This window comes from Mauremys reevesii, linkage group 15, assembly GCF_016161935.1.
Source record: "Mauremys reevesii isolate NIE-2019 linkage group 15, ASM1616193v1, whole genome shotgun sequence".
NCBI lineage: Eukaryota > Metazoa > Chordata > Testudines > Geoemydidae > Mauremys > Mauremys reevesii.
In genome coordinates, this window is record NC_052637.1 from 29,176,043 (window position 1) to 29,204,014 (window position 27,972).

At 47.6% G+C, this 27,972-nt stretch overlaps 2 protein-coding genes across 7 annotated transcripts in view; one reads left to right on the top strand and one right to left on the bottom strand.

Annotated features, from left to right (window-relative positions):
* Positions 1 to 326: 326 nt before the first annotated feature.
* On the bottom strand, positions 327 to 26,162 carry AANAT (aralkylamine N-acetyltransferase). 6 transcript variants are annotated; one of them, XM_039501370.1, is made up of 5 exons: positions 26,081 to 26,162; positions 12,944 to 13,027; positions 6,482 to 6,756; positions 3,559 to 3,713; positions 327 to 2,156 (listed from the first exon to the last, which is right to left on the bottom strand). In XM_039501370.1, exons 3-5 carry the CDS (start codon positions 6,636 to 6,638, stop codon positions 1,851 to 1,853), a joined length of 618 nt encoding a protein of 205 aa, XP_039357304.1. In that variant the 5' UTR covers positions 6,639 to 6,756; positions 12,944 to 13,027; positions 26,081 to 26,162; the 3' UTR covers positions 327 to 1,850. The 6 variants fall into 6 exon arrangements, with proteins under 6 accessions (XP_039357304.1, XP_039357302.1, XP_039357303.1 ...); XM_039501368.1 differs by lacking the exon at positions 26,081 to 26,162 and adding an exon at positions 25,638 to 25,768; XM_039501369.1 differs by lacking the exon at positions 26,081 to 26,162 and adding an exon at positions 25,620 to 25,682.
* UBE2O (ubiquitin conjugating enzyme E2 O) overlaps positions 25,676 to 27,972 on the top strand; it is an 81,304-nt gene continuing 79,007 nt past the window's right edge. Inside the window, exon 1 of the mRNA XM_039501366.1 lies at positions 25,676 to 25,865. The gene's annotated coding sequence lies outside the window, so the exon portion shown is untranslated. The remainder of the gene's footprint in view (positions 25,866 to 27,972) is intronic.

A 27,972-nucleotide genomic window follows, 5' to 3' on the forward strand; every position in this document is an offset into this window, starting at 1 on the left:
CTGACCTCGCTTTTCTTGCAGAGGGAGGCTAGGAAGGTGAGACAGGCTGGCTATCTTTGGAAAGCAGATAGGGCTATGGAAAGGAAAGACAGCACAATTCTCTCGTCACCTCCTAGGCTGCTTCAGAGGGCCAAACAAGGGAAGGCAGCAGCCTTGAGAGTGGAGGGCTGTCATCTTGCAGTATTTCTGCTGCTGTGGGGGAGGGGGAGAGTGAGAGGGAGGGTTACCTCTGTCCCTTTCGCACTCAATCTTAGCATCAAATGTTCCTTTGTGCCTCAGGCTGGATACTTCTAACCTTCCCTTAGCTTTTAGACTTAGCTAAAAGGGCTGGGGGAAGATGCTTTGTGGCCCACAGGCTTTTTGATGTAACTTCTCAAGTGTGTAGACCAAACTCTGCACCCTTCCCTTTGTCTACCGCTGTTACAGGCTGTTGACTTGTGTTCCAAGAAAAAAACATGCACACAAGAACCCAGTTAGAAAACACAACAAATAAACCCTTTATTTGCTGATGAACAAAAGAACTGACAAACAGCACAGGGTGTTCCCGGGGTTTTCATATTTCCAGTGAACTAGGATGGCATGAGCTAGGAGCTCTGGTCTATACACAGCACTGGTCGATGAGATGAGGGAAGAAGCGTGGGCTGATATACCCTCTTGTTCTTAAGGAATAAACCAAGTGGTGTTGCCACGTTCAGATTTTGCAAAACCATGTGTGATTGTCCGATCAATCTGATGGGAACGACTTTTCATCTGTGATTCTCTGGAGCCATTATAGCAGTGCTTTGGATTGCACTAGATAAGGACCACAAATATATCTTAAAGGGTCTGTTGAAAAAGCTACCCCCTTAATAACCATTTGGGGTGGGAGTTGGTGGAAATGTCTATCCAGTGGTGTAGCCTCCTTGCTGGGCTCCTTAGAGCACATTCAGTCCCGTGTTCTATTTTGCTCTCCCTTAGGCCTTGAGCGTGCTGTGGTTTGGGAACAGTATCTCCTATATTGGGTTGGAAGTTGGTGCCCTAGTCTGTCGGAGCAGGGGTAGCGATCGCTGAGCCTACATTATTATGGGATTTCACACGGCTGTTGGTTGTCTACCTATAACAGCAGGAGGGCGAGGGAGGAAGGGGGAGACTTGCTGGAGCCTAGTGTAGCTGAATGTATCTCGCATATGTACAGAACACGTGAGCACAGATTCCATTTAATACATCCCAGCAGAACATGGCAGTAAGCAGCTAGCGTGAGAAGGCGCGGACGGCTTTTCGCAGTAGAGACCTCGAGAGGTGTCTGCCACATGCCTGCCTCATGTAATTGGCCTTGGAGCACTTGACAAAGAGAACGAAAACAGGGAATTGATGGACCGATCCATGCAGTGCTGCTTCTCAAGCAATGTTGGGTTTTTTCCCCCCTCTATAATTGCATAACATGCTCTCAGAGCTTTATTACTCCCACTGCTGCTTTTAAAGCCAGGAGCTAAAGGGGAGGCCTCGGGCTAGCCAGAATCGACGTACCCCTGTCCTGGGGAGGTCAAACTCAACAGCTGTAGCCTTAGGGAGCCTGCCTGTTGAGCTGTGGACCGGAGAAGAGGCAAGGGTGCTTACTGTGGTTCTGCTGCCCTTCACTCCGTATCTGTAAGCTCGATGGCTGGGTCAGCACTAGGACCAGTTAAGAGGCAAGTGGGCTGGGCCTGGAGCTACTAGTTAAAAGGCAGCCAGCTGGAATACCAGGCAGGCACAAAAGTCAGCAGTGAGCTTGTAGGGAGAGCAGCTGCTGCTGCGCAGCTCTGTCTCCCTGTACGTGGCTGCCCGCCCCTAACATTGCCTGAGAAGCGTCGAAGCTGGGGGAAGGCGCCATCTCAGCAGCCGCTGTTTCTGCGCATGAAGGCGTGGCCGCGCACGGGGTACTGCATCTCGACAAACGCCAGCGAGCCCACGGTGACCTCACAGGGGCCCCGCACCTTGAAGCCGCACTTCCGGTAGAAGGGGATGAGGAAGTCCTCGCACATCAGCACAGCCCGCCGCACGTAGGGCAGGCAGCGGAGGTACTGCAGGTAGCGCCACATCAGGATGGAGCCCTTGCCCTGCTGGCGGAAGGTGCGGTGCACGGCCAGCGCGTGGATGTGCACGGTGGTGCCACCGGGCTTGTGCAGAGTCAGTGCATCCTGCCGGGAGGGGAGGGGGGAGAGACAGGAAAGCGTGTCAGCTGGCGGTTCGCTCACTGCCGCAGTGCCCTCTAATTCTGTGTCGAGAGCACTCGTTTGACTGGGCTGCAGATGTAATGGGCCAGATCCTCAGCTGGTGTGAATGAGCAGCTTCCATGGGAGTAGGCAGATACATACCAGCTGCGGCTCTCACCTGATCTATTGGAGGTGCTGTCCAAGTACAAAGTGCTTTGCAGACAGTAACCTAAGGCTCATGATACCCCTGCACCCTGAATAGATAAAGTTGTTCCCATTTCACAGAGGGGGAAACTGAGGCACAAAGCAGTTAGGGCCTGATTGTTCAGTGTTGAGCTCCCAGTACCCACCTCCCCAATCTCCATCTCCAAATGACTACTGTATAATTGGAGCTGGAGCTGTTCAGCCCTTCCTGAAAATCAGGTCCTACGTGACTTGCCCAGGGTGCCAGAGAGGCAGTGACAGAGCTAGGCATATGCCCCAGGAGTCCAGCCGCCTAGTTTACTGCTCGAAGTGATTAGAGGGTGCTCCTTCCCCTGCAAAGGCTTACAGAGCTCTGTTCAGTTTTAATTACTTGTAATTGTAAAGAGGGTTTTTTTAATATTAAACATTCTAATACCGAAACAATAACTCAGTTTTTACTTCTTTTTATCCTGTAGCAATTAATACTGCAAGAGAGCTCTCTCCAGGAGTGAACTCACTCCAGGTTGCTTGTAGAAATCGATTAGTTTGTAAAGTGCTTCGCAGAAGAGAGCGGCTGAATCAGCAGGAAGTGTATTTGTCCCTAGGAGAATGGCCCTGTTTGTATTGCAGTTAATCATTTGATGGAGTTAAGAGTGGGTTGAGTTTGGGTTTTCAGTAGTAGCCACATTGTGATTGGAAGGTGCCGAGGGGGGATTTTTCCCCTCTCAGTTTCTAGTCCGTAAGGTGGCTGCCCCTTAGAACAGAGAAGAGGGGATTTGCATATGCAGGGAGCAATACAGAGCCTGCGTTACTCTGGCACTTAGCCAAAGCCCTATTGCCCCAAGAGCTGTGGATGTCTCTGAAACGGAAAAGCCCTGGTGGTAGATAGGGCTGAACCGTGGCTGCAAAGCTGGAGGGGACTGGAGAATGGAGCCTCCCCCACCCCTTTGAAATAAATATAAAATGGGTGTCTTACAAACTGAACTAATTAGGTACCCGGAGCAGCCCCTGCTCTCCTTGCCTGCACTTGGGTGCTCAGCTCAGCACCCGGGTCACATGCTCCCTTGGAGTAACCCCCAAAAACCAGTCATGTCTACGCACGTTGGACTCCACCCTCTTGTCTCAAAGCTCTGTAATCCTCCGCTCCATCCCTAGCATGGAAAGGAAACAGAGACAAGATGCAGTAACAGGAGCTGGTTCTTACCTGGCTGAGTTTTTCCTGGTCCCAAAGGGAGCCTATAATGAAAGCCACCAGCCGCCCTTCTTCAAACCAGCCAAGCGACAGCTCAGGGCACAGGTTCAGAAAGTGGCGGATCTCATCCAGGTGAAGGGGGCAGTCTCCCGAAACGGAGATAAATGCTAGAGAAGAATAAAAACAAGGCAATGTCAAGAGGGAACTGCCTCTCGGAGCTAAACTGCAGCCTCCCCAAGGCTGGGAGAACCTCAGACTAATTGATGATGGGCTGGGAATTGGAGCTTAATAAACATGACATGAGGGGTGTGAACCAAAGCCCTGGATCCAGGTACTCACGGACTCTGGGCAAGTTTGTATCCAGATCTGAACTTTGTGGCTCAAGTCAATCTCTCCTTCCAGGAGAAGCCAGAAAGGACTAGGATTCCCCTTCTCACCCATACATCTTCTGTAAGTTACTTCCTTTTAGCAGCTGGGCACTTCACGCTTGAGGAAGTAAAGCCCTCGGCTCTCCCGAGCAGGAGAACTGTTCTAGGAACCTGTACTGATCAGAGAACAGAGCAGGCACATCTCTGATCCGGGACATTGCTTTAAGGCTCGCTAGTTCACTGCGCTCTCCCTGCGGGTTTTCGGAGTCACTCCTACAGCATTTCGCACTCCATTTAAAACCAGCCACAGATTTTTATAGTTTCAAAGTTCCTGCTAATTGATTTGGCAAACACTAGTCTTGAAATGTTATGATGATCTCTACAGCTTGGGAAATGATCAATAAAAGGGAAAGCTGGTTAGAGATAAAAGTAGGTTTGGGTGGGATCTACAAAGGGACTTAGATGTTGCAACACTGAACCTCCGGCGCCTCGAAAATCACAGGCACACCTGGCAATCCACAAAGCCGAGTTAGGCACCGAGATTCCCTATATAATGGACAGGGAGAGACAGGCGCCCTAGCCTGGGATCCAGCATGCTCAGAGCGGAGCTGCCGAACGTAGCCACTGGGTGATTCCGATGAGAGGAGTGTGCGCTAAGCCGCACTCCTCTCGGACATAGGCGTTCTGCAGCCATGAGGTAGGTACCTCTCTCTACTGGTGATCCCCGAACAGCAAAGGGGCTCCTGACTCACCCCATACCAAACAGCTGGAGGTCCCTACCTCTCGGGAGCGCTCTAACCACTGGGCTACAGAATCATTGTCTCTCTGGCCCAAGGCTGAGAGAATGATTCTGCAGTCCAGTTATACAGTGGGCAATATCACCATCACCTCTTCCAGCCGGATTTTGAATGGGGCTGGATCTGGGAGGCAGCCTCTGAGCACCCCTACCGGGTTGGGCGCCCAATGCCTGTCTTCCCCTGGTTCATGAATTGCTCTGGGGCTTAGGCGGGACATGCCTGGAGGAAGGCAGCAGTGCACATGCTTAGAGGCAGAAACACAGGTGCCTAGGGAACTTCTGCTCTGAAAACATAGGCCCTGAGTGAATTTAGGGAGTTTTGTGCATCACAGTGGAGCCAAAACTGGGATTTAGGTGCCTAAGTTTTCAGTTTAGGTATCTCAGTATCTATGGATCTGAGTCTGTGTTTAGGGTTTGAGAACGCGGGACGTGTATATTGCCTTCTGGTAAGAGCTGTGGTAGTGATCTCCCTCTGCTCTGGGCTCCACCCAGCTTTGATTTCCAGGTCGGGTTCTCCATTGTCCTGTATCTCGTGCAGTCATTACACCTGTGCAAAAGAGATCAGAATGGAAGTATTTACATCCACTTTGCTCTCCCTTTGCGCAGGTGTAAATGACACGATGGAGAATCTGGTCTTGTGGTCACTAGTAGAAACCCTTCCCTTCTACACAGCAGGTGGCAAGTTCTCATTAGTGGAACATTACAGGCTTATGCTAGGATGGCTCTTGTGGCTGGCCGTTGCTGACTGTCGCACAGAAATTACTCCCCCTCCTCTAGCAGGCTTGCTGGCATTCCTTTGAAACTTATCGCAAGAGGGAACAAAGGGGCAAACTCATCCCAGAGCCGAGCGGTGATGCGGCCCATGGTTTGTAGGTCTTGCAGACCCAGAGAAATCTCCTGAGAAGAAGTAGGCTAGCTACAAATGCTCTCGGCTCCAATGAGCACTTGATCTGAAACTCTCTCTGGTTCGAACACTGAAAAATTGATTCTGACTAATCTGTTTGAATCCCAGCTGGCTTCAGTGTTCAGTGTCGGAAGCACGCAGCTAGGAGGAAAAGGGTTATTTGTTCCCAGTGGAATCTGGTCCTACTGACCCTGCTATGGTGAAAAGCCCTTCCTAGGGCAGGATAAGAGGGCTAAGTGCTTTCTAATGTACCCCAAGGTGCATGCTGCTTTCCTTGTTGCAGGGAGCCTCTCTAGACAGTGGTGCTGGTATGTGAATAAACATGACTTCGGTGCGGCTCTGTGGAGTTTAGGAATTTTGCTATTGACTCCAATGGGACCAGGAACAGGCTCTTAAGTGGGTTCCACCCTATAAGACCTGGCTTCCTGCACACCTAAAGCTGCCTCCACCTCTGATTCTCTCTCTCTCCTTGTGGGAAGGGGGGGGGGGCTGGCTTTATCGGGGGAAGGTGAGTTTTCAAATATCCTCGCAAAACAGATTGACTGACTGGGGCTTGTAACAGATCTGACACTAAAGACGCTGGGAGAGCGGTAAACGGGTCACTCATTCTCTTTCCATTTGTCTCTCCATTGCTACTTGGTTAGCTCTGTAAAGCACTTTGGGCCCCAGCTTCTAAGACAGACGCCATAACGGCTCTCAGGTGTTCCTGCCTGGGGTGCTCAGCCCTGGTCCCCTGCAGAAAGCGGGACATTTCCACTTGCACACCAGCACCAGGTGCATTTCTGAATGAAGACCTGGGGCAGTACTGTGGTTTCTTTGGCTGAGCAGGACTGAGGCAGAAAGCTAGTGGGGAAGGAGGGCTCTTACCTTCTCTCTCAATCTCAAATACGCTGATTGCATCCTCGGGAGTGAGGCACCGGAACTCGCTGGCGGGAAGCGTGTGGCGGCGCTGGCGTCCAGGCGAGCTCCGCGGAGGCCTCTGGTGAATGGGCTTCAGGAAAGGCAAGGCGCTGATCACGGACATCCTCCGTTATTTCTGGTGTCCTCCGTAAACTTCTCCTCCGTTTGGCCGCCGGTGTCGTCAGCAAGTCGCTATTTCAGTAAATCTTCTCCAGCGGGATCAGCCAACCGGCCAAAAATACCTGCCAAGCACATACTGGATTAGGCAGCCTGCCTCCCTCACTATATATACACAACGTGCCCTGCATGAGCCTGCATGGCCACCCAGCCTGACAGCGCAAACGCGCCTGGGCTCTCAGACGTAATCACCGCCACAATGCAAATGCGGGGCCTCCACTCACGGCAATGGGGCTCTGGCATGGGACAGGTCACAAAAACAACCCCACCTGCCAGGCAGCTGAAGCGTAGGAACAAAAGCCAGCCACCTGGCTGCTAAGGCACTGAGCGCTAATGACAGAGCGGAGGGACGAGAAATGGCTTTTAGAGCCTGGGGCCCAGCCAGCAGGGTTAAGTGGTGAGACGGGCGGGGTTATGCGCTGACGTGAGTGGGGGGAGGGAAAGTGGCTCTAAGGTCACTAAAAAGCTGGATCTGGTGACTCAACAAAGCGCTCTTAGGGCCTGATCCTGCCTGGCGCTGAGTCTCTCCTGCTGAGTGTTGAGCACCCACAACTCTCTCTGGCTTGCGTTGGAGTTCAACACCTGGCAGGAGACCCTGAGCAGCTTGCAGGATCAGGCCCTTAATGCTGTCAAGCCAATCTTCTGCTTTCTGGGAAGCTCTTATGGTAATCGTGTAATTAACGAGCTGAGTGGAGGGGCTCAGAGCCCAATGCTTTTTCCCCTTTGAGAAGAGGAGGAAGTGGGGTCAAGGCAGGGGGTCGGGGGTGGGGGTGACCCGCAATGTGAATGAACTCTGGAGGCACTTGGTCTGGGAGAGAACTCGAGGGTTTAGAGAGGGCGTTGCTGAAAGAAGGAACCTCCTTCAGCCCATCAGAAAAAACCTTTAGCAGGACAGAGCTCCTGCAAATAGCTTTCTTAGCCTCAGCAGCTACTGGCAGAAAAATTGCCTATCTGGAGTGTCCATGCCTGGATGAGAAGAGCCACCCCCAAGCAACTGCCTCTTCCTGGAAGTGTAGGGCTGGCATTGCCTTCTCTCTTCAGGCCCACACCTTCTGCCCTCTGCCCTCTCCTGCACAGTGCTACTGAGTGCCCTTTTGTGGGACAGGTTTGCCCACCTGCTTCCCGACTGCCCCCAGGCGCCTGTGTGCTCTAGTCTGGGTTCGTTAAGATGGAGGAAATGCATTTCCTGTGGTACAAATGAGCTGCAGATGGAGTGCATATAAAGGCATGGGCAAATGTCATGTGTATGGGCAGAGAATACACTGGGAAGGAAACAGGCTAGAGGTGACTGTAACTTGTCCAGCATCTGGCCTGTACAGTGTCTGTGTTAGCAGGTTCCCTGGGTAGATTGTGAGGGGCAAACGGAGTCCACAAGTGACTCCATTAGTGAGGGCAGGTTGAGATGCTGGCGTTAGGTCTGTGGCTCTCAGTTGCCAGAGATAAATGGCTGATGGGAAGCTTCAGCTGTTGCTCAGACTTTGGGAGAAACGCTGGAATTTATCTGCAGATGCTGTTTAGCCCTGACTAATTATACAGCAGTGGCTAGGGGGCCTGCCATTGGAATGCACTGTGGGTTAGCAACAGACGAAAAATCTCCAGCCAATGGTTCCTGTGGCTTCCTGGATTCTCTCCAAGCTCCTCAGAGTTTGCTCAGCTTTACAGATCCGTTTATCTATCTACACAGATTTCTCTCTCTAGAGATTGCTGAGGTTCTCTAGCATATACACAGTAGACAATCTGGGCCAAATTCAGGGATGAGCCTAAGCTGTTGTGATGTACATCTATTTCTAGCCCCTTCAGCAGATAACTTACACCAGCGTCGACTCTGCTGTACTTTCTCTGGCTGTGTCTATACTAGGAAGAACCTGGGGTTTACAACCAGAGAGTTAACACACATTAGCTAAGATGGTGCAACATCCTAATGTAGGGGGGACAGGTTGTAGTATTTTGATGTAGCTGGTTGAGGTGAACCTTAGACACGTCTTTACTCCTCACCTTTGTTTCCCTGGCTGAGAGTCTAATTTGGATGCCAAGGGGTGGGAAGAGAGGAGTGCAGCAGGAAATGCATCTAACCAGAGGGTATAAGTGGAGGTAGATATCCTAGATATCATGTAGATATCATAGATATCGGGCCTGGACTGGTAAATTCCTAGGATGGTTTTACAAGGCAGCTTCGGTGAGAGAGCAAATGCTACATGTGTGACTGAGCTATGCAAGGAATAGGAGGGCAGTGAGTGCCCAGCTGGTGGGACATTAGAAAGCACAGCACCTCTGGCCATAGGACCCCAGGTGACGGCGTGACAGGACCTCCCAGCAGTGTGCTGCTCCACTCAGAAAGGGGAGATTTTGAGAATATATTTAAAGGTGATTTCTGTTTCCTTCCAGAGATGAGGTCCTAAACTCAGTCCATCCAAACTCTGAGGAAGTTGGGAGCTGGCTGCAGACACAGATCTGAACTTTGCTGCTGGCCCCCAACCCTTTTTATGGGCTTGTAGTGTCCTTCCTAGAGAGGAGACAGGCCTTGGCAGTGATGAACACAAAGGGAATTCTTTGTTGAGGCTGCTGAACTCAGATCTTGTGGTTATCTCTAGCTCCCAAGTGACTAAACACAGACAGTTCTGCCTGACTTATCAGGCAGGGTCTACTCTATATAGCCCAACCAAATCCCTAGTTTGGAGAGAGAGAGAGAGAGAGAGAGAGTGTGTGTGTGTGTGATCAAACCAAATCAGTAAAACTATTTGTCAGATCGTCGTACACTAGATACAAGTGTGCAGAAAGTTTGAGCAAATGTCTGATAAATCACTTCTCCCTCAGGCAGAGATCATAGGTAATATTTCCTGAGATCTGACCCTGTGTAATGCACTTCTGTGCATTCTGAATTGTTTGCCAGCTGAATATTATAACAGATTGCTACAACTGTTTTGATAAACGTGAGACCAGGTCACTGATGATTATTGTTCGACAGGTGCTGGCCTCCCCTTCCGATTATAGGCTGTCAACAAGCTAATAGGATTTGCAGAAATAACAAAACAAACAAAAGCGCTGCCGGCAGCCACAGTGCATCAAAGAGAGGACTGCGTGGTGCTATTAGCCAAGTGCTGCTATTTTCTCTAGTTACGGTGATTTGCTATATTTACTATGCGGGGCCTGGGGTGTCTGTGGTGGTTGTTTAATGCAGTCTCTCCACAAATGTGCCAGCATCTGAGCTCTGGAAGCAAACTCTGACGACATGACATTCGTGTGTGTGTGCAGTGAGTGTGTGTGTGTGTGTGTGTGTGTGTGTGCTTTGCAGAGCAAAAGGAGAACTGGAGGAGAGATCCGATGAGAGACCGATTAGGACATTAAGTCTTAGATCCTGGAGGTCTTTTTAGACATGATAGGAGATTGCTGTGCGGAAGCCTGCAGTGATACTCCTACCACTCTGACTGCTGTGGACAAAGGGTGAAATCCAGGCTCTCTGGAAATCAATGGCAAAACTCCCATGGACTTCAATGAGGCCAGAATTTCACCCTCTGAATTCATAGTAAGAGAACTGCAAAAATGTTCATGTGCCACTGTCCTTTGTCTAATAGCCACAACCATTTAGCACTTGACCCAGGCTATGAACAGACAGACAATGTCTTCTCTAAGCACCCCAGATCTTTTAATTGTGCTTGTTTAAGCCAGGTGCCATCCGATTTTATTTTTAAAATTCTTTAAAAACTCATTTTATTCCAATGTTCACATGATTAGCATTTTAGTTATTCTACTGATCAGCTTGTGAGTTCAATCCTTGAAGGGGCCATTTAGGGACCGAGGCGGGGGGCTTTTTTTTGTCAGGGACAGTACTTGGTCCTGCTAGTGAAGGCAGGGGACTGGAGTCGATGACCTTTCAAGGTCCCTTCCAGTTCTAAGATAGGTATATCTCTATCAGTGAGAGTTATTTTCTGCGTATAAATGCAACTAATTTTTTAATGCCTCTGTTGTACAGGTCTTTAGGAGTTACTTCTATTCATCAAGATGTAAATGTGTAATAAGGACTGAGCCTCTTTGTGCTAATTTAATTCACTCCAAAGATAATTTTAGAAATGGATATTTCATGTTCCTTTGATGGATCATAGACTAAGGGTAAAATATAGCAATGGCCAAACTACTAGGAGAGGTTACAATGTCTATGGTTTTAATAGTATTTGTAAGATTCACTATTGAATTTTATGGAGTCAATTGTACTGCTGATTGGATTAACCATTTATGGTGATTAGGGGTCCAATCAGCTATATCCCAGAGGATGCCATAAGAGTTTCTTTGATTGAAATATACACACCAATGGCTTCATCCTGTGAGGTGCTGAGCTCCTGTAGCAGGTTCTCAGCGCACCCCCAGATCAAGCCCTAGAAAAATATGTAAGTAAATGTATAAGGCTAGATTCCCATCCCCTTACTCACAGTAAGTAACACCTTATTCCATGAGTGGTCCCATTAACATCAGGATTTTTTGTAGAACAAGGACCTATTTAACGTGAGTAAGGGTTTCAAAATATGGCTCAACGAATCATTAATATTGTATTGGGCCAATTTTGCAGCAGTCTTAGGGACTATGGATGTGGGAATTCACTCCCTGTTAAAATCTCTCATATTTGTGTCATGATAAATTAATTTGTCAATTATTGGTCAGCTCATGCAAGGAACCACTCCATCAGAAATCTTTCCAGCTGTTCTCTGCCCAGTACAGTAGAACCTCAGAGTTATGAACACCTAGGGAATGAAGGTTGTTTGTAACTCTGAAATGTTCATAACTCCAAAAAAAAAAAAAAAAAAAAAAACACCGTTCTGGTTGTTCTCTCAAAAGTTTACAACTGAACATTGACTTAATACAGCTTTGAAACTTTACTATCCAGGAGAAAAATGCTGATTTTAATCATCTTAATTTAAAAGAAACAAGAACAGAAGCAATTTTCTTACTTTGTCAAATCTTTTTTAAACTTTCCCTTTATTTTTTTTTTAGTAGTTTAACTCAGTATTGTGCTGTATCTGTGGTTTTTAGGGTTGGTTTGTTTTGGGGTGGGGGGGTTAGTCTCTGCTGCTGCCTGATTGTGTACTTCCGGTTCCAAACGTGGTGTGTGGTTGGCCGGTCAGTTCATAACTCTGGTGTTCGTAATTCTGAGGTTCTACTGTACCATATAAAGACGTGCAGTATCACTACGTTAGGATGTCTGAGGTGGAGACCTTTATACACAGGGGGTGGGATTTTTCAAAACCACCTAAGGGATTTGGACACTCAATTTTCATAGACATTAATGGGAATTCAGCATCTAAATCTGCCAGGCAGCTTTGGAAAGCACTCCCAAGATCACTACCCGGGACCGTCTAGGGCAAAAGTCAGTGATACTGAGAAAAGGCTGCCCCTTTTTTGTTTTCCTTTTCATTCTCTGGTTTGAAATGACATTTTTTGTTTTGAAATGTAAGTTAATTAGCGTAAATGGCTTTTGATAATTTCAAAATGTTCTGACCATTTTTAATTTAAAAAGTGAAACACTTCAATTTTTTTTAAGGACTTCCAGTTTGCTAAAATTGTCAAGACTTTGACTTTTTTTTTGTTAAAATTCAGGCTGGGAAAATTTGTCAATCTCAAATCTTCATGGGATGGGGAAAGCATTTCCCACCCAGCTCTATCATTATCCCATTTCAAACTTGGGGAAACCGAGGCGTACAGCAGTGAAGTGACTAGCCCAAGGTCAGACACGTAAATGTTATCTCCCTCACTTACATCCATGTGCTGAAGGAATCTAAACGTTCATATAGTACATGGAGATGCATGTGCCCATGCGTAAATAGACCAGCATGCTCATAGGCAACTCAAGCCAATGTTTTCTTTATTCTATTGTGTACATCTATTTGGATTGGGGTTTGAATGCTAAGTCCTTTCAGGAACTTGAAGGGTTTGTTTGCATCACAAACCACAATTTTAGGTCTGAAAATTCTTTGTCCAGTAAAGCCTTGTCTATTCCCAGATCTAAAATGTGGAGTTTTCACTGCAAAGGCACATCACACTCAGATTTTAAAAATGGGATGGGGGGTGAGAGGGGGAAGAATATGGTGGGATCCATATTCTAATGAATGTCTATGGAAGCAAATTTTAATTTAACCAAGCTCCATGCTCTACAAGACAATGCACCATGTGCAATTATATGGAGTAGAATGGCCTTTTTAAAGGCTGCTTTCCACTCTAGAAAATCAGTACCACACATATTACAGTAGAAATGCAGACAATTACCTGTATGCGTGTGTGGAATACGGTTTCTTGTAAGAACTCCGAAAGTTGTTCTTCTGGATGGCGCGGTCTGGTCTTTCAGTCTTACTGCCAGTGGAGAGAGGAGAAAACAGACAGCAGTGAATTTTGACCTGCCTACTGCTTTTATTCTGCTGTGACTTACGAAGCTCTTGCTTATATATTTGTTATTTATAGTGCACGTGATGAAATTGTAAGACGTTTATAAACCCTAACGAGTCACAGAGAGAGGTGAGAGGCTTTAAGGTGACATGCCAGCAAAAGCATCCTGTGAGGCTTTTCTTTCCTGGCGTGATTGTCTGCAGGGGGATAAAGCATTTTAGCTGATTGCTAGATACTCAGTGCTGCTTGCATGTCTCAGGTAGATAGAGCCAATGACTAGATGCATAGCTAGAAAACATGAAATAATACATCAATATGTAATACAATTAGGGTCTGATCTAGATTCATTTGAAGTCACTTTACATTTATTTAAACAGGCTTTGCACCCTTAAATGAGCTAAATTCAGCCATGGTGAAAGCGGATGTAACTTCATTGCTTTTGGGGCAGCTGCACCTACTTGCATCACAAACTGGGGCTGCATTTGACCCCGTGGGTTTAAGAAAAGTAGCGTTCTTTGCAGAGCTTTTAGCCATCAGTCAATCGCTGTGTTTTGGCTGTAGGCAAATACAGGTAGAATACTTTATCAATCCCCAGCAAAGCAAGAAATGGACGAGGGTGACTTACAAAATGAAATACAGGGAGTCCGAGTTTACCTTGATTTACGTGAAAAGATAACACTATTGAACCCATGGCAGTCATGCTGCTGTAAAACCAGCACGAGAGAGATCAGAATTTGGTCCAGTCCTAGGAAAGCAGAACCATGAACATGTTACCAGGCTTGGATTATGAAAAGAGAAGCATCAGGAAATTAGTAGCACTTATGGGCAGGAGGGTGGTTTTCAGACTAAAACGACTTATGCAGCAGCATCAGTCTGCAAGATGCTTTACAAAACACACAGACAAATGGCCAGACGTGGCTCTCAACACTGGTGTCAAGCTGCAGTAACTCAAATGATGTCAATAGAGTTACAATGATGTAAAATTTGTGAAATCAGAATCAGACTTAAGGTTTCTGCCCTAAGGAGCTTACAATTTAAGGAGCAAGGTTGCAGTGAGATTTATTGCATGAGTAACGCCATCAGGATTTTGCCCTCCTAGAGCCAATACAAGGTAGTAGAAAATATTCCAGACGCAAGGTAGCATAAACGAAGGTACCAGCAAGGAGCTCAGCAACAACTCATGGGCCAGATCCTGTTTGGAATTAGTTGATGTCAAAGTGAAGTGACTCCATTAAAGTCAATAGTGTAACATTAATGTAAAACAGGAGTAACGGAGAGCAGAATCTGGCTCCATATATACCTAAAGAAAAGCTGGGGGTAGGTCTGGATGTGTTTAACTTCCAAGTCTCAATCAAAGTGACCCCCAGCATAAACCCTTTTTCTCTTGTTGTATTTTTGATAGAATCCAAACAGAAATACAACCCAGCCAACACCCAACCAGTAGAAAACAAAATGGTCAGCAACAGGCACTAAAAATAACCAACCTACACTCATTACAAGTAAACAGAACAGGGCATGTTGGAATGTGGTTAAAGCCATCCTGCTTTCCATGGTACGGAGACAGTTTGTATTTTACCAGGGTGTTTTGAACCAGTCCTTGTCTCCCTGTCGCTGTCTAGCAGCTGTGGAGGGGCTAAAAACTCTATTAGAATTGGAGCACTGGAAATTTAGAGATTTACATATTTAGCAGCTCCCACAGCATCTTCAAAGGGCCCAGAGATGTTATTTTTGCATCTGTTTGCAACCATCCTTTATTGTCCATTGGTCCAGCCACTTGGCCAGCTGGCAGTTTTGGTTATAATTTGGGGTTGTGGGGGAGAAGGAAAGAATTACGTCACTTTTATTGTCATCACCTTGGAATTAACTGACCTATAAATTCAGTCTCCAAGGGGTCTCATCTGCTATAATGATCTATGCACCTTTCTCCCATTCTCTGCTGTAATACATTATGATTATGACACCCATGAGGATTTAAGCAGCTTTTAAGATTTGCAGTGTAACAGTATCTTGCCATAACAGGGCAGATCTGCCGGTGAGAGGGGTTCCGATGATGTAATATTTCTATTTTGCGTTTCATTGGCCAGCGTGTTTTTACTTTTATAACCTCTGCAGATACAGAGAGTATAGCTGGAATGAACCAACAATCCAGCTTTCCTGCTTGTGTAATTGAATTTAGCACCTAATAAAGCTGTGGGCTAAATTCTCTGCTGGTGTAAACTGATGCAGTAGCATTGATGTCAATGATGTGCCAGTTTATGCCAGTGCAGAATTTGCTCTAATGATTGTTTTTCTTACTCTCCTCCAGACTTTTAATGACCATTTCTCCAAAACACAGCATGGGGCTGTCAGTATCACTTGATTGCTTGTTACTGCAGTAAATTCACAGCAGCACACCATGCTTGGAGTGTATTCAATGCATTTAAAGATTCCCTAGGATTTCTGCTTAGTAGTTGACGAGGCTGCCCTATGCCTGTATGCTTTTTTTTTCTGGGCAGCACAACTGAAGCAGTCAAACAACGTATTTGATGCAGGAAAGTCAGAATTTCATTTGCTTAGCTGGATTCTGCTTTCCTGCAGGCAAAAAAGGGGGAGGTATGCACCCCACAAATCATTGTGCAGGACACAGCTGAAGATCAGCCTAGAGAAGAGTCCTAATAGGGTTGTCTGTCCCTGTCTCCATTATTCTGGCTCAGCCTATGGGATGCAGGGGCTGGGGCTCAGTTCTAGGTCTTGAAAGTTTGGTTGTAAGATTTTTTTTTTAAAAAGAATTTATTCTGGCTTGGAAATCCCTCCCTACCTCTTCCCTCTCTTTTTCAGTGGCCTGATTCACCATCTAATGCTTCAGGGCAAATTCCTAAGGAAGCCAACCCTAGTGGGGCAAGGGCAACTCAGTGGCTGGGCTTAGCACCATTCTGCAGGAGACCCCTGGGTGGTAGTCCCTTGCTCTCTGCATAGGCAGAGACTGAGCTCTGTCCTGACCTAGGGCCAGTTAAAGGGTGGTACTGATTAACTAGAGACAAGCCCATCCTGTCATCATTAACTGATCCAATGATTCATGGTTCAGGCACAAGGGCCCAAAAATCAGGGGGTCAGTTTTGTCCATTTCTGCCTAAACTAAGCAAGGGAAGCAGCTTCAACACAACCCAATATCCAGTCCAAGTATCCTCCTTTACAGGGCCCCAGTGAACCGGAGTGAGAGCCTCTTCTCCCCAGGGCCCGGGCACCAACCGATTGGCCTCATTTGCTTTTCTCTCCCAGGCCAGAGTAGTTGAACTAGGTCATAGCGAACTCAAGGTGCAACCCTGGTAGTTGAGGAGGAGAGGGGCTGCTGCAGGCTGTAGAGGAGCCCCTGGAGGGAAAGTAGAGAAGGGTTTCCAGGAGAGCTGGGCCATAAACCAACATTCTGAATCTGAGCCCCCAAAACTTCAGGACAGTTTGGTTTTAAGTTGGAACTTTGGGACATGGGCTTGGCTCTAATTATTACTGGGTCATCCTGCATCTTATACAAGCACAGCAGGTCACCTGCAAATAGTGCCTGGAGCCAGTGTCACTGCACTTATTCCTTTGAGTGAGCTAGATGCTAAGAGGAGGCAGATGAACTGGTACAGAGCACCACCTACTGGGAAAGCTAAATTCACCAGCAGGATTAAAACCAGTGAATATCCCCAGTGCCCCCATTTTCAGGAGTTTGTTTTATAAACTTTTCATCAGGTGTGCACATGTGCGTGCACACACAAAAGTGTGTGTTTAAATCTATCCCCAGCCACGCAGGAGGTAATACCCAATGGGGGAGAGTTGGCTTTTATAATAAATGTAGTCAGTGACTCAGGCTGGTAGAAGGTATCAGGCTGCAGGGGTGTCAGTCTGAGTCTTTGAAACAAGCAAAGCATGAGCAGTGAAGTAAAGGCAGCCTACTAACCCTGCATCCCTCAACCAAGGCTCTCAGGGCCTTCAACCCTGACCTGCAAGAGAAGAAATCTGTTCCATTGTTCACTCTGTCTTGGAGCATTCTGCTGAGCCTGCCAACCTGGTGCTAATGGTTTTCACACATAACAGTGTGTAGTTCTGCTCACCTCGTAGTAGTTCTGTCCTCAGCTACAGATCTGAACCAGAGTCATAAGCACCTGCTAAGCCAGTCCTTGTAAGTTGTGATGACTGTGAGCCCATCAGTGCAGGAGTGGGGATGTTTATAATTTGCTTATATAGGCCGAAATCCTCCCTTCTCTTCCACTTTCAAATCAGCTATGCAGCAAGAGTTAGACAGAAAACACCAGCACGCAGTGCAGCACGTGCATGCCACAGAGCACAGGTCCTTGCAGGTTCCTGGTGTAGTGGGCCTTGGGGATGGAGCCAGGGCTCTACGTAGCAGTAGAGCCTCCAGTTCATCCCCCTCCTATGGAGACTTCTCCAACCATTAGGATGGAGTAGGGCTGCAAAGCAACTTTACATCCTGGCATAGGACCCTTGTCATGTCCAGAATGTCACCATGGTCAGCCCAGCTACTCAGGCTGGCACTGGGAAGACAATTTGGACCATGGCCATGCATAGTGCTTTACAGGCATGGACCACAACAAAGTCCTTGCACCATGGAGCTTCACATTTGTGTGTGGGCCTGTCTCTACTTCTATGAAGTCAATGAAAGTTGAATCACTTACTTCAATAGGAGCAAAATCAGACCCTAAACTACACCTGTGACTATCCACCCTTTAAAATGTGTCCTGGCCGGGATGCGCTCTCATAGGTGGCAATTTGAAGTTAAATACCTGTCATCCTTACTGTAAGTGGGGATCCCTGTCCTTTGTCTTTCTCTTAAAATGCAGGCAATGGAACAGCCAGGCAGGCAGATAATGTGACCTATTATCTCTGATCACTAATTATCCTACCACATTTTCCTATATGGCTAGAGGTGGCCATTATAGATAGTTACGAGCTGCCAATTTACATAGAATGGCCACAAGATGGCACAAGAGTGTTTTTTTATGGTACAGAAGATGCTCTTCATAATAAGGCTGCCCATTGATATCAGACTCCCACTGTCATCAGGGTCCATTGTAAATTTCTTCTGTGAAATGCATACCTTGCTGTAACACACGCACAAGAGCAGCCTTATAGATGAGCAGCCTTATAGAGGGAGCCCTGGGCTTTGTACACAGCCATTAATTTAACCTGGGGAACCAACACACCAATACTGTATTAAGTCTGGGTCAGAGTCTCTACGGGTGCAAACTGAAGCAGCTCCATTGAAGTCAGTTTACACCAACGGGGAATCTGACCCACTCTTCCTAATGGTAAATAAACTTGGCATTTACTTAACTCAATGTAACTATCTGCATTTCTAATGCACTCGTCAGTGTAGTATCCAGGCTCCAGAAATATGAAGCCTGGCTTGATTTTACATGTCACCTTGTGCAGAGGCCAAGAATGGTGATAGCTTATATGCAAGGATCCAACAGCACTTTACAAACATTAGTCAACCACACCTTGACACCACCCCCATTGCATTAGGTAAGTATTTTAATAGGCATGGGCATTTTGAGCCACAATGAGGTTCTGGCCACCATTTCTAAACTGGCTACTGATTTCAAAGTGTCTCCATGTTTCGATGCCCAGCTTTACGTGCTTCATTTTCAGAAATGCTGAGTGATCGCAACTCCAGCTGAGGTACGTGGGCGCTGCAGGTCCTCAGCTGTTCTGAAAATTGGTCCTGAAATGTTTTAATGTGGGCACCTACAAAAGTGACACGCCCAAAAACAGTGGCCATTTTTTACCACATTGGTCTGACTTACCCAAGATTCTCCAGTAAGTCATTGGCAGAGCTAGGAATTGAGCCCAGGAGTCCTAATGCCCACTCCCCTGATCTACTAGTGGAACATCCTTCTTGCACTGTTCTAGGACCAAGGCTGCTATTCAGCTGCATGCCACCTTTGAAGCAGCTCAAACCCTGGACTGTAGAGTCACAAACCAAAGGGGAGCTGCTCTTTACTGACATGAGACGTTCAATTCCAAATAAGAGCACCTCGGAGGCACACTTAAAAGTACAGTGCAGAAATATGCATAGCACTCAACCGCTATGTACATAAGTAAATTGTCCTGATTTGGTCCCTTTAGAATGCACGTCTCGCTACTCTGGTTAGTTGCATAATTTGACTACTTGACTCAAATGGCTATCTGCAATCTGAAGTCCAAAATCTGCTCTCCAGAATGTAAGGGCAGAGTCCAACCACATACATGATTTATGTCCATTCATTATTTTTTGTGTAACACAGCCCTCGGTATGTGCAATAAATGGAAGCTGGGAAGTGTCCCTGGGGTGGATAAAATGTTGCAACATGAAAACCTTTGCCGCAAGGGCAAGAAGAATGTGAGCACTAACTGGAGTGCAAACCCCTAACTAGGCGAGCAAGAGGGCATTTTTCACTCTTTAAAGGGCCTCATCCTGCTTCCTCTGACATCAAAGGCAAACCTCCCTGCTAATTTCAAAGGGAGCAGGATTGTCCCATAATTGTTCCGTCTAATGTGCCCATTAAGAGGTGGCAAGTGGTCATGCTCAGAAGATGACTGCACTGTATATACAAGCCAGCAATACACTCCACTCCATTCCCTTTCTCACCCCTATCACAATGGAGTGATCTATATGAGGCACTGTCAGCTCAAAGTGAGAGGCTTGGGAATGTCCAAGATCTGACTGAGCATCATCTCTGAGTGTTTTATCACTGAATTTATACCGGCTTTTCTCCCCACCCCTTGCTCTGTGTGCAAATAATTAACAATTGTCCCACTCTCATAGATCTCTAGGCATGTCCCTGCCCTCTGCTGTACATGGATGGAAGTTCCACGTGGTTAACAGGCTCTGAGCCCACCTAGTCCATACTATGAACATTTTGTATCAACGTGAAATATACAAGAGAGTTAAAATTTCTTTCCCAATTGATGCTGTCCTTTCCCACTCAGAAAACAATGATTCCCTCCATCTCCTCTCTGTTCATGATGGAATCAAGATTAATGCTGAAAGCTCAGAGCTGCTCCTAGGAGCTACAACAACAGGACTATACCCCACCTTGTTAAAATGCTACATTCCTTCACTTTAGGGGACAGAAATTAGGCCTGAGTTTGGGGCCAGCAGAACTTGGCACAGGACTTGGTACAGGACCTGAGGGGAGATGGCGTTCCACCTTTGCAGCACCCTGATTTTGAGACAACTGGGGATCATTTTGTCCCCAGGCATAAACTAGAGCAGCCCAAATGTAGTGGTTATTATTATGATTCTTGTTATCTGTTTGTATTATTGGAGCACCTAGAAGACCTAGTCATGGCCAGGACCCCACTGTGCCAGATGCTGTACAGAACAAAAAGCCAGTCCCTGCCTCAAAAGGCTTACCTTATAGCCTGCAGCCCATGCCCCCGGGTCCATGCTGGCAGCTGGCAATAGCTGACACAGCAATAATCTGACTATGCCCTTTTCACCCCCAGCCACACCCCTACATCAGGAGAATTCCCGGGTGGCAGGTTAAAACGGCTTTATGGCCACCTTGCATTGCCAGAGCTGTGCAAAGGAATCCTGATGGACCCGAGAACTGGGCCCAGAGGGTTGGAGTGCTGATCTCAGTCACGTTGTGGTAAATCCAGAGGAACGCTGGCAATGATTATTCCACATTTACGATAGTCTGACCGGGAGCAGAATGTGCCCCAAAGCCTCTAGAACAAACGTACACACAAAGTTACGTTCCATCAATAGAATCTGTTTGCGCAACCTCAAAAAGTGCACAGTCAGTCCCTGGGCCTGGTGATGTCAGGGGGTCCTGCTCTCCTGCCGGGGGCACTAGAAACAGGGTACTAGGAGATTGGCAGCATTGATTTCATTTTTAAAGTTACGTTTCTAGCCCTTTTCTTTGGTACACCTCTTGGAAGTGTAAACCAATTGCTGCAGTTGAAGAGCTGGGCTTCACTCCACAGCAGGTGGCGCAATGAGTCGGTCAGATTTGGAGTGTATCCCAAAGATTCATCTCACTAACCCTTCCCACCATCCTTCAGTCAGCCCTGCACATACCGGTGTGATTCTGCTGCACAGAAATTGGTTCTGTCTGAGTAAGGAGCAGACAAAATAGTTTTTCAAGCTTGCCCAAATATTCTAAAGCCACAATGGCGAGTGGAAACCGTTACACTTTCCACAGTTAGGCCATTAAAATCCTTTAAAGGACCTATTTAGCAGCAATCCCAATGAGCTCAGAGAAGACCTAGTTAAAGACATTGAATCCAAATATTGAACTCATTTACACACAATAAGGAGACTTCTAAGAGCCATTAAATAACATAATGCTTCCCCATTGACTGGGGAGCTTCTGACCACCTGTTAATGGCACATGAAAGCTCCAGAGGGCCCTGGACTCACACAGAGCTATTCTCTTCTATTCTATGCAGGGTCTTACTGTAGTAGCTGTACAGCATTAAGCAATGTGACTAACATCTCCCACATTTTTTCTCTCAACCTCTCTTCAGGGAGAGAAATATGTATAGTGGAGAGTTTTGGTTTGGAATTTATTGACTTACTTTATGTATATGTTGCTATATGTTTATGTTAGAGAAGGCAAGGTCAAAGAAATGTGCCAGCATTTGGAGCAGAAGATGGTGAGGTTTGGGATGGCCCTTTGTCCCTGAAGGGAGTTAATTCCACAGACTTTGGCCGGCCAATAAGAATGCTCTGTCTCCTGCACAGACAAGTTTAAACTAGGTGTAGGGCAGGGGTCAGCAACCTTTCAGAAGTGGTGTGCTGAGTCTTCATTTATTCACTCTAATTTAAGGTTTCGCGTGCCAGTAATACATTTTAACATTTTTAGAAGGTCTCTTTCTATAAGTCTATAATATATAACTAAACTATTGTTGTATGTAAAGTAAATAAGGTTTTTAAAATGTTTAAGAAGCTTCATTTAAAATTAAATTAAAATGCAGAGTCTCCTGTACTGGTGGCCAGGACCTGGGCAGTGTGAGTGCCACTGAAAATCAGCTCGAGTGCCGCCTTCGGCATGCGTGCCATAGGTTGCCTACCCCGGTGTAGGGAGTGCCATTGTGCCAGAGAAGCAACCACAGTCTTCATCCCAGAGCTGTCAGCAAACTTTTAGATACCCTGATGCCAGCCCACTGAGCACCTGGAAGTTAAGAGCCTGATCTAATCTCCTTTACAGTCAATGGAAAGTATCAGAGGGGTAGCCATGTTAGTCTGGATCTGTAAAAAGCAACAAAGAGTCCTGCGGCAGTGCTTTGAAGTGCAAGTGTAGCCATAGCCTAACAGATGTATTGGAGCATAAGCTTTTGTGGGTGAATACCCACTTCGTCAGCCGCATGTAATGGAAATTTCCAGAGGCAGGTATAAATATGCTGGCCAGAATCAGTCTGGAGATAACAAGGTTAGTTCAATCAGGGAGGATGAGGCCCTCTTCTAGCAGTTGAGGTGTGAACACCAAGGGAGGAGAAACAATGGAAAGACTCCCATTGGGCAGGCACTGTGGACTTGTGGATAAGAGTGAGGAGACCTAGTTCTCATCCCAGCTCTGCTATCTGACCTCTCTGTACCACCCACCCTTTGTCTATCTTGTCTAATTAGATAGTAAGCTCTGGGAGGAGGGGCTGTCTCTCACTATGTGTTTGTACAGCACCTAGCACCATGGGGCCTGGATCACAGCTGTAGCCTCTAAATACTTATGTAATACAAATAATAGATAATAATTATGTTGGTGGGCTTCGCCTGGTTTCTGCAGGATCTGAGCAATCTCCTAGCCCAGACACCACTAGGAGGCTGAGTAGTGGATAGGTCAGCTATAGCAGGGGCTAATGTACAGAACATGGCTTTCTGGGAGAACCTCAAGAGCTGGGCTGGGGGTGGGAAGGGTGGCGCTAAGCAAATTTAACATACACTCCCAGAAAAAAATAAAACCTGCAGCCGCTCTGCACACCCACTCCTCAAAACAGAGAGCTCCCAACACCTGCCCTGCTCACAAACACCAGCCCTTGTCAACCCCCTCTCTCCCCCCAAACCCAGATAAGCTTCATAGTGTTGCTGAGGGTCAACAGATTTGGGATACAGCAGCTCAATGTGCAGAGTAAATTCCAAAGGTGAGGGCTCCTCCTGGGGAACACCCTGCTGGGAGCTCCCACAATTAACTTGTGGCTGATCCGGCTCACCCACCTCCATTAGCGTACCAGTGGCAGTAATGCCCATGGAGAGAGGCAGGCTCTCAAGCAGGAAGGTCCCAAGCTGTTTAGTGCGTTATAGCTCAAACATAACCCATAAAGCTGCTCCCAGAGACCCAGAGTCAGTCACACACATCCTAGAGTACTGGCATCAGGAGCTCACAGTGATTTGGAGAAGAGTAGCCATAGTCCAGCAGGCCAAACCCAAGAGTTGGGTGCACCTGAGGAACAACACACCAGCCAGCCACAGATGACAAGAAAGCCTGCTTAGTGGAGGAGATGGGGCACTGACTACAATGGTATGCGGAGGGCGGGGGGCGAGAAGAGGAAAAGGATTGTAGAGCCCTGATTGATCCCATCTCCCCTGCTGTCTGTAGGCTGGGAATCAGCAGGGGTAGAGAAGCTGCACATCAGGAGGTCAGGCCGATAGTAGAGAAGGGTGCACAGAGGAGCTCTTTGCACAGTGGTGGGCCAGCAGCAAGAAGCTGCTATCCTCATAGGTCGGAGAGCACAGGATACTGGTATGCTGCAGGACTGACTAGAAAGGGAGCGGGACAGAGGACATAGATACACCTACCCACCCATGTCTCTCATTTTCCCACCGTGTTTCCCTTCTGTATTTGTGTTGCCAGTCTTTTTTATTTCCTTTTCCATTCAGTGCCACATATACATAGAGATGCAGCATCAACATCTGAGTCTGTACAAGCCTTAAAATGGGGTGGCAAGGGGAGGCCACAGCTACCCAGGGACCAAAGCGACCAGATAAAAAGACCCAGAGCTGCTCCCTTGACAACTTAGCTGAGGCCTTTCTCCTGTTTGAAACAAAATCGTAGGGAAAGCAGAAAAATGCATATGAAGCCAATAGGTCTAAGTGCTGTTTCCCTGAGGAGCTGCGGGGCAAGGAGAGAAGGAAATGGGCACTTTGAAGTAGACCCTAAAGCTAGAGTCACTCGATTTCATTGGAATGCATTTAAACTGTGTGTGCTGAGTGCCCTGGTATCTGGAAACCAGGTGGTTTTCCTCTGAGAAGTAGCATGGTTCTGAGGCCTTGCTCATGGGGTAGGTAACTAAGAGTCCTGGGTTCTATTCCTGCCTCTGCCACTGACTTGCTGTGTAACCTTAGACAAGTCATTTCAGGCCTTTGTTTGCCTTCCTGCCCTTTGTCTGTCTTTTCTGTTCAGAGTGTGAACTCTTTTAGGCCAGGTACTGTCTCTCACCATGTACATACAGCATCTAGCACAAAGGGGCTTCAATTTTGGTTGGGGCCTCAAGAGATAATTAACAATAATTAATCCCCGGGAAGGCAGAGGAGAGGGTTAATTAGCTGTTTGGAAAGCACCTTGAAACTATCCTTAGCAGCACCATCATCTTCCTTCCTCTCCTCTTCTTCCCATTCTTTCCTTTCACTCCTCCCACCCTTTTCCTTTCTCTCTTCACTGCCTTCCCTCTGTCCCTCCCTCCTCTCCCATTCCCTCCAGCTTTTCCCTCCTCTCCCATCCCCTCATTTCTCCTCCTCATCCCTCCATCCTCTCCCTCCACCCCTCCTGCCTCTCCTCTCCCTCCATCCTCTCATCTTCTTTCCACTCTTCCTCTCCCTCCACCCCTCCTGCCTCTCATCTTCTTTCCTCTCCTCCTCTCCTCTCCTCTCCATTCCTCCCTCCTCTCCTCTCCCTCCATCCTCTCATCTTCTTTCCTCTCCTCCTCTCCCCTCCATCCTTCCCTCCTCTCCTCTTCCTCCATCCTCTCATCTTCTTTCTTCTCCTCCTCTCCCCTCCATCCTTCCCTCCTCTCCCCTCCATCCTCTCCTCTCCCTCCATCCTCTCATCTCTTCTTTCCTCTCCTGCCTCTCCCCTCCCTCCATCCTCTCATCTTCTTTCCTCTCCTCCTCTCACTTCCACCCCTCCTGCCTCTCCTCTCCCTTAATCTTCTCTTCTCGTCTGTCCTCCCCTCCTCTCCATCCCTCCCTTCTCTCCCTCCATCCTCTCATCTTCTTTCCTCTCCCTTCATCCCTCCCTCCTCTCATCTCTTCTTTCTTCTCCCCTCCCTCCTCTCCTCCCCTCCCTTCTTTCCTCTCCTCCTCTCCCTCCAGCGCCCACCGCTCCTCTCTCCTCCCCTCCTTCTCTCCCGCCTCTCGCCGCCCCGCCCCCGCAGCATCCGGCTCCCCGGCGGTGGGCGGGGCCGAGCTGCCGGACCCCGCCCCGGGCAGTGACTGCGCCTCGGCCGGGGCCTCCTCCCTCCCTGGCTGTCCGCTGCCGGCGGCCGCTCGCTCGCTCTCCCGCGCCGCTGCCCCAGGTAGCCATGGCGGACCAGCCCGCAGAGCCGGCCCCGGCGCCCCGCCCCCGCCGGCTCGCAGCGCCTGCTCTTCTCTCACGACCTGGTGTCGGGCCGCTACCGGGGCTCGGTGCGCTTCGGCCTGGTGCGCCTCATCCACGGCGAGGACTCCGACTCGGAGGAGGACGAGGGCGGGCGCGGCGCCGGGGCCGGCAGCTCGGGGGGCTCGGAGTGCGGGGGCCCCGGGGCCGGCGGGCCCGAGGAGAGCCGGGCCAGCCCGCTGCGTCGCGGCTACGTGCGGGTCCAGTGGTACCCGGAGGGCATCAAGCAGCACGTCAAGGAGACCAAGGTGAGCGGCTCATCTGCATCTCATCTGCATGCGCGAGGGGCCGCCGGGCTCGGCCGCGCCCACCCGGGCTCGCCCCGCGCGTGGGAACGGTGCAGCCCAGGGCCCGGCCCGGCAGCTGCACCCCGCAGCCGCGATCCGCCAGCCCCCCTCGGCAATCCCCCCTTCCCGGACCTCGGCGCTGGCAGGGAGATTTCCTCGCGATCGTCGCCCCTCACCTTGATGGCTCCCTGGAGCTCCTCAGTCATGTGCGCCCCCTGCCCCACGTGCACCCACTCATGCAGGGGCGCTGGAACCAGGGGGCTGAGAGCCATTGAGCCAAACTGCAAACCCTGTATAGGATGGAAACCACTGCAAGCCAGCTCCTGCTGCAGCACCCCTAGTTCCAGCACCTCTGCGCTCCTGACATTTGGCATAATTGCATAGCATACCCTGCTCAGGGACAGCAGTTGTAACAACAAAGGGATTGTGACTTCCTAGGGGCAGGGGCTTTATCCACCAATTGCCATGCCAGCTTGTGGGGTTATGCAGACGGTAAGATACCAAGGGCACAGCTGTCTCTTAATGGCAAAATGTATCTTGCAATTATTCCTAGTATCAAGAGGCACTTTAGCATGGGATTGATATTATTCCTTATTACTATAATCTGTTCTCTCTTGTTGGACATTTCATTGGCCTCTTATGTATGCTAATTTTGTTGAGGTTGAAATATATTTCCCTTCTTTCAGGAGGCTTTAAAGACAGTAATTAAATCTCCTTGCCTCTCTAACCTGGAGAGGATACAGCTCTTACCTACATAGAGGAGATCAAAATGTAGCTGTCTCTCATGGATTTTGGTTTAAATTTAAAATAATCCTAAAAAGTCCAGAAAACTGGTAAAGGCCATTGTCTGGGAATGTGAATTAAACAGTGCCTGGTAATAAATTCTCTCTTCTTTGGGGAGAAGTGGGTGCACTATGTATTTTTTTAAAACCTCAACATAGGAGAGTTAACTGCTAAGTACAATAGCTTTGGACAGTTAAAAATTTCAGTGTGACATATTGGTGTACAGACATGAAGTGGATTCATGGGTTTGCACTTTTTTTCTGAATGATTATGCCTATCAGTCTTGAACATGTTAATTTGTGACCTTTCATTATCATTCAAAGGCTTCAAGGTGTGAGTGTTTGAGGTCTGGTTTAGAGTACTCCCCAAAGTTAGTCTAGTGCTGGGTTTTAGGCACAGTGACTGACAAAACATGGGAGACAAAAGAGAGAGAGGGCACTCTAACATAATACAAAGGGGCCTGGGATGAATGGGTATCACACAGAACAGAAGGCCTGTGCTATCATCGAAACAGAAAGAGGCTGCATGCTATTTTATGGTGGTAAGTGAAGATATGAGTCTCTTAGCACAATCTTTTGCCCGCCTCCTCAAAAATCATGCAACAGAAGTCTGTTGAAGAAAGCAATGCATTTGTAATTCCAGTAGAAATTGGTAGGATCACACAACACTAATAAGTAGAGCCAAATGTAGATTGTATTGTCACTAGGCATGTTGAATCTTGTTTAAAATATATGAAAAATGAACAAGGTAGATCCACAATCTCTTTTAAAAAAAAAAATCCCAAATCCTCATTTTGGATTTGTGGTTCTTAAGTGAGAATGATTGCTTTTCAAATAAAATCTTTGGCCAGATTTTTTAAATTCGGTGCCTAAAGTTAACCTTTCAAATTCATTTGGAAGCTCCTAAAACAGGGCTCTTGGAATGTGTAAATATGGATTTAGGAATCTAACATTAAGCTCTCAGATTTCAAAATGTTAGCCATGTTCTATTTATATCACATTGCAATATGGAAAACACAGGAGTCCTGAAAGTAACAGAATTCAAAGGAGACCACTTAAATGAGTAGCTCCTTTCCTTTCCCTTTTATAGTCATATAGCTTCAGTGATGGTGTAAGACTATACAGGTAATATGCAGAAGTGCCTAAATTGTCCTATTGACTTTCCATTTGAAAATCTGCCCCAGTGACAGAATTGATGGGAACGTCAGGTACAAGATGGACTACAATTTAATTTTGGTTAAAAACAGTATCTTACAAAAACCTGAGACCAATAGAAGTATAGTCAT